The sequence below is a fragment of the Ornithodoros turicata genome, chromosome 7 (assembly GCF_037126465.1).
Source record: "Ornithodoros turicata isolate Travis chromosome 7, ASM3712646v1, whole genome shotgun sequence".
Taxonomy (NCBI): domain Eukaryota; kingdom Metazoa; phylum Arthropoda; class Arachnida; order Ixodida; family Argasidae; genus Ornithodoros; species Ornithodoros turicata.
In genome coordinates this window covers 17,745,019-17,751,853 of record NC_088207.1, presented here as the reverse complement: position 1 = coordinate 17,751,853, position 6,835 = coordinate 17,745,019, and the positions used below count along the sequence as shown (strand labels likewise).

At 41.4% G+C, this 6,835-nt stretch overlaps 1 protein-coding gene across 1 annotated transcript in view; it reads right to left on the bottom strand.

Annotated features, from left to right (window-relative positions):
• Positions 1-4,692: 4,692 nt before the first annotated feature.
• Positions 4,693-6,835, bottom strand: part of LOC135400507 (ubiquitin-like modifier-activating enzyme ATG7) — a 38,341-nt gene continuing 36,198 nt past the window's right edge. The window contains exons 17-18 of the mRNA XM_064632339.1: positions 5,011-5,130; positions 4,693-4,931 (exon numbers count right to left, since the gene is read on the bottom strand). Coding sequence (XP_064488409.1) covers positions 4,899-4,931; positions 5,011-5,130 — 153 coding nt within the window. The 3' untranslated portion in view covers positions 4,693-4,898. The remainder of the gene's footprint in view (positions 4,932-5,010; positions 5,131-6,835) is intronic.

Here is a 6,835-nt window from a genome sequence, read left to right as displayed (position 1 = left end):
GCGTGTTATGGCATTGTGTCTGATCTGATACATGATGGAGTAAGTTAAGGAACAAATGCTATGGAATGAAATTAATCCACTAGGGCAATCAATGCTCAGATGTATTCCCGCATAGGATTATGGCGACCGTGCCAATCGATAGCAGTAAGTTACATGATTGATGGAGAGAGTCAGATTTGTGAAAGATTCCGTTCAGCATTGGTATGACTGATACCGTGGAAAAATCTTATCGCAGGCAGACTAACGTGTAAATATTCAACACTGACCGTTTTCCCCACATTGGTTTGTGTTTGCAGTGCACGGTAAATGCACTACATACGATGCATTTGCCCCCGGGACGGTAACCAAAATACTACCGTGAAAGAGTTACTTTTAAGATGTAATATAGTTACAAGACTCAAGAAGGAACTATGAAACTTGTGTATGTGAAAGAATGTAACTATAGTTGTACCCTTATTATTTTTTGATGACAGAGAGAGTGCTGGTGTGCATGCATTTTTTACAGTTCATTTGTTTGGGAATATATTCACTCGTGTAATTCTGCTTCCAACACGATTTTGCGGGTCTGCAAGGAGCTGCGGACAAGTGGGTGCATAGCTGTGTGTACTGCTCGCATCAAGGTTAACTTAAACGTTATTTCACGTCTGGAAGAACACACATTACTTTATTTTGTGGGCCACGTGCATTAAGAGGCAAAGCACCACACATGGCACAGTGTTGCACATTATTAGAGCCTGAAGTTTTAGGGTTTTACCCGATTCTTCCCCGAATTTGCACCCCGAATTGAAGGTTGCCTCTTTAGGGTGAAACCCGATTTTTACCTGGCAAATTGCCCTCACTGGGATGTCTGTAGGAATGCATTAATTTACTTGTTTGGCAGAAAAATTCAGTTACATCACCATTTGTACCAAACCACTACAGTTAGTTGAGTAACTGTGCCCAATTTCACCCTGAATTTAGCATACCGGAAGTTTTTTGACCCAAATTCGCACGAATTTACTGCACACGTTTATTTACCCGATTTTTATCCCCCGAATTTAGAAAAAATATTTCCCGACAACTTCAGGCTCTACACATTATTCCTCTCTTTGATCCGGTACAATGTTATGCACGTACATTTAACCCTCGATTTATGTATAGTTAAAGATTCTTTTTAAAAAAATGTTGTTCCTAAGTTGAAGCCTGGAATGAATGCAGATGCACTAGAATGGTAAGACAGGCACTGTGATGTGGGACTATTTTCATTCTTGAAAATACTTTGCTATACTTTGATCTGCACAGTAGTTTCTTCTCAATCATTTCTTTTCATGTCGATCTTGCTTGGGGGAAATGTTAGGAACCTGACAAGTGATGTCTCACTCGTCCTCAATATGCACCCATTTCAAAGTTTGGCTCTAGAGCGAGAGCTGCCTGCCAAGGCTGCCCGTTCGTGCCCCAAGAAGATTGAGAATACTTGGTCTTGTGTTTTAGGGTTACAGCTGTATTTACCCGATATGCATCATTGTCACTTGGGGAGAAATAGCCCGAAAATGAACTTTACAAAGTACCGATTCAACCACCAATACAGGCACTGGAGAATGCTACACGCTGTGCGTTCAGCATAGCCACTTAGTTGCGTGTTCATCTGAATTGTGAGGCAATGTCTTTTTTATTTTACCATGTTGAGTTAAAAAAAAAAAGAAACGAAAAAGGGTCTAACCATACTTCATGGTCGAATCGGCTCAAATAGACTTTCCAGTGTTCGGTATAACTCATTACTGTAACTAGGCTACTTTTTTTGGGTAGCTTTGAACTTCACTTGTTGCATTTCAACTGCAGAAGGTTCTTGAGCAAATCGTTCAATTTCTCTATGTGAGTTGGTTGAGTTCCTTTGGTTTGAGGTTAGTCCCTAAAACATGCGTTCATTATTCGGTAATTGAGGGCATATAAACTGGGGTGGGGGTGTTGTGGAGTGAGTCTCTTGTCCCAGGAGGAGCCAGGGAATTCGAGGGAATCAAGGGTTGGCTGTAGTGGGATCTACAAATCCTGCAAACAAGGCTCTACATATTGATGCTGTTTTACTTCAAAAATGTATTACTATGTAGGAATGGCGCATGCTCCTGCTAAGCAATTATTAAGTTTGTTATATCTTGTACACACACTAAAATGTTGTGCTTCTGCCATGCCAAAGTGCCTACAGTGGGAGTGACACTAACTGACCAAAAGTGCAAGACCGGGATATTGGAGCAATACATTTACAGAGGCCCAGTAAATTTCAACAGGGTTTTGCTGCTGGTTAACACATTCGTGAGAGGAGTAATTAAATCAAACAACTTAACTGTGTGTGTTTCTTTGACGGCGAGACTCATTGCTGCAGGTGCGTGTAAATATGTGAATTTTTTTTATCCATTGCCCACAGCAAGGAGTGCTTGGGAGAAGTGCAAAGTGGTGTTAATGACAACTGCCATAAAGAAGTACCTGCTATTGTGGATTGCTATCCTGTGTTCTGTATATCATGATGAAGCAAAACCACTCCTTGTGCTGCAGTGAGAGTGTGTGTGCGCGCACGCTTAAAATTTTGCGTGAGTGCTACATTTTATTTATTGCTTTGATACACTGTAAATAGAAACTGTTGTAAATTGAACTTATCACTCGAATAAATTATTCCACATATTTGCAGCAGGTGTTAAGACTGATTTGCATTCAGATAGTAACCAATAGAGCAAACTGTCTACCAGTAACTCTTTCATGTCATGCGGACCATTCATAGATATTTGATACAGACAACTGGGGCACAAGAAACAGGCATGCGACAGTTTTTCAAGTTGACAAATATCGTAGCTGAAGGTAAGAGGAGATGGAACAAATGTCTTGCTGTATATCCAGTGGCATACCCACAGAATATTCTAGTGGAAGACAAAGCAAAAAGAAAAGCTTCTCATGGTGCAGAAGTTCTGCCACGTCTTGTGTTCAGTATTTGCAGCATGGCTGTTTACATAGCAGACGACACCATTTGGCCTTGTCATCTGCTACAGCAAAGTGCCAATTTAGCCACCAATACGGGCACTGGCGAACACTGTGCATGCGGCTGTTCCACATTTTGTGTTCATCTAAAAATGCAAGAAGTGCTCTTTTTTATTCTCCACCCAAAAATCTGTTTTTCCTCCCAATAGTGCCCAATTTTACCACTTTATGGCTCCTGAAATAAACCTAAATTTTTATCCCAAATTAAAAAAAAAAAACGGAAATACAAGGCTGTAAGTGCTCTAGAGAACGTTGCTCGTGTGAATCCACGGTTAATGGTGGAGGTTTTAAGATGAATTTTTTAAGACCAAGATGATGTAACTGCATGGTTATTACCTTCCGCCAAGGCCTATGATGACACGACCGTATCATAACAAAGTATATGTTTGACTGCACCAGACCATTAATTAAGGAAAACCGCACAGGGTAAATTCAGACAAAAAATTATTCTGCTCTACGGCAACTCCACGCACATCCAGTTTACACGAGCAACCAGGGTGTCGAACCGAAACGTTTTTCGTTCCGGTTCTATCATAAACGGTCCGGTACCGATCTGCTCCGGAGCAAAAAAGTAACGGTTCATACCGGTTACCGGTTCCGCTTCTGGTGGACATGTTGATTACCAGAAAAAAAAATCAATGCTGCAAAATGTAAACCCGTTTATATGCATACATCATATTTAATATCAATAGGCAGCTGAGAAGTTTTTGCTTGGGCCGAAAACCGTTAAATAAATTTTTCGGTTTCCCTCCTGAGCGAAAAAAACGTATACGGTTTCGATTCCGTTCCGGTTCGCACCAAAATAGCGGTATTTTTCGGTTTTCGGTTCCGGTTTTCGATTCGCTCCAACACCCTCCGAGCAACTATACAGGACAGTAAGCAGCTACTGTTACCTATTACCCTCCACGTCCTACGGACCTGTTCCTGTTCTGCCATTTGAAGTACCGCCTACGAGGAAACGAATTTCATGAGGATAAGGGTAATTTGTAAAGTATGACACAAGTTAATCGGGACTGTTAGGGCACATCCTGTAATACGGGAACGGAAGCTGGTGCAGGTAACAGAAACGGGAACATGTGCCAAGTCCTTTGTTACCGGCAATGCAATAGAAAGTCACCTGCTTGTATTGCATTCGGGTAATGACTATCACTGTTAGTTAGTATTTATTATTATTATTTTCCTTTTTCAGGGAGACTCTATTCCCTGTAATACAAGTTGTTTCTTTGTTATTCAATACAGATTTTCTATTAAGAACCTTGGAGAGCAGCATCGACTGCACTTTTTGCGGGTGGGTTTTTTTCGCGGCCAGGTGGACATTCTGTCGCAGAGAGCACGTAATTACTAGATTAAGAGTTACCTCAAATTAATTAACTTTCTTTCTAATTACTTAGTTACTCTTAATTAATTAGTGGTTGTGAGATAGCAGTATTGGGGACAGACATTATTTAAAGCCACCCTCTTTTTTGAAAATCGTCAAATGAGCACATACCAGTTCGAGATATCCATAGCCAGATTTTGGAATGCAAAAGGTTGAGGAAGAGACGAAAACTGGACCAGGCTATGCCTTTGGGGGGGGGGGGGGGGGGGGGGGGACCGCCCCCCGACGCACCCCCCTTGGAACCACCACTGCCTCACCCTAAGGTGGCAATGGTTGAGAAAGAGCAATGAAGAAACCAGCATAAACGAATGTTCTCGCTCCTAAAAGTTTAGATTCAGATGAATTTATTTGCAATCGGCGCTCTTCGTATTTGTGTAAGTTAGCTGTGCACAAGAGTTGTAGCCATGCACGGTATATTACTGCATAAAATATAACATATATGTGTATGTATCATTTGAAACTGAATTACTTTAGCCGATGTCCGAAATGAAGAATACCGCAGCTAAGTGAGGGAGCTTCATTGTGACTCCGAATCGCTCAGTGCCCAGACCTAGAACAAGAGAAGAGATCTCAGGATTACTTGACGTGTTTCAAGAGCTGCGTAATCAGAGCGAGATTTCCACAATCACCTCGTCAATATCCGTATCCGCATGGAGCTTACTCAGACCGGTGACTTCTTCCAGGTAGCTTGAATCATTAAATACTTTCAATAAAAAGTCGAACCCCTTTTCTTTGTATTCACTAATAACCTGAAAAAAAAAAAGAAGTTCATTGTACTACTAACCACTATATGTTTCATTTATAGTGTTTATCAGTAAACAAAAAGGAAGGGAAGAGAGAGAGGAGATACGGCTGACCACAGTACAGCATAGTACAGATAGGGCCTGACTTTTTCGGGTTTTATTTTTGGCCAAATTCGGGGGGTAAATATCGGGTGATATTTTTCATTTGAAAATTCGGGTGTATTCGGGTTAAATCCCGTTACGGCATATTCTGTCGTCAGGAATTCGGGTGTATTCGGGTGATTTTTTTTTTTGTTTAATAAAAATTTGTCTTAACATGGAACTAATGTTTAGCAATGTTATCAAACTTTATTTTAATGCACGCTTATGAGTGTGCCACGCGGCCCGGATGTTTTCGGGTAGATTCGGGTTAAACCCGAATTTTACAGATTTCGTTCGGGGGGTAAATATCGGGCGGATACGGGTTTAACCCTAAAAAGTCAGGCCCTAAGCATAGTACAGAGCTACAGCCTATAGCAAAATTTAGAAGAATGCAAAATATAACTGTTATCTGTGGGGCACTGATCTTGAGGCACGTTTTCCCTCAAGGTCGAGGGTTCATGCCCCTTTCCCGCAGAAAGGGTTAAGGAAGATGGCTTTTCTGTATGGACCGAGTTTGACACCAAGTGAAAGATGATGGGTCACCTGCTGCATGTAAGGCAATAAACATGCTTGCTTCTTGTTTTTAGAACTGCATGTTCGTGTTCTCTGAGGCTGTGTCTGTGGTTAAGACAGGCCGCGAAGAGAGTCCCTGTGATTTTTGGTGCGAAATCCCACACACGTCTTTTGTAATACAGCAATTATGAAGCTTCAATCAACCACACTACAGTGAAAAATGTTTAACAACAACACTTGAGCAATCTGTGGAAAGAAAAAGAACTGGCTAGTATATCCTTTCAGAATTACAGACATTGTCCAAACTCCAAATTTATTCATCTTACAAAGAATAGAAAGTGTGCATAACCTGTGCTGTGGGAAGAAAGCCTTGTACTTAAACCCGATTTAAACCCGAGTTAAACCCGATACAAATCGTTTTCACTCCCTGACCTTCACCACCGGGGAAACTGAACTTGCCTTTTCTTTTCTATCTGAAAATATGCTCTTTAGTATAATATCATCTGATTTTCTCTATTTTAAAGCACGTGGCATAAAACTAGGTCTTACCCATATCCACAGCATCCATAGGGTTTCTTCGTTTTCGGGTTTTATGATTTTTCAAATTCGGGAGGGAAAAATCTGGTACTATTTACGCACGAGAATTCGGGGAGAAATTGGGCACTACGACCTCTGTTTAGGGTTTCCACCAGGCCGGTATTATACCGGCACGGCCGGTTATTTGCGCGCTCTGCCGGTTGCCGGTAAGAAGGTGATACCGGCAGCCTTTTGCCGGTATTTGTGGCGCAGGACCTTTCATAAGGGCTTTTACGGGGTTTTTCCTTCAACATTCCACTACAGCTAGAATAAATCTGGAGCACAGACCTGACTCCGCAGTCTCCAGTCGTTTTCTTAGTTATTCATTATTATGATTATTCATTGTTATCATTATTATCATTGTTATTCATTACGTCTTATGTTCGGAGGGGACAAGAGCAGTGGTTGTGCAAAGCTGTTGGTGGTTGTGTCGATCAAAGGGAGGAAGAGGGGAGTTGGTGATAGTTCATGTCGCTTCAAT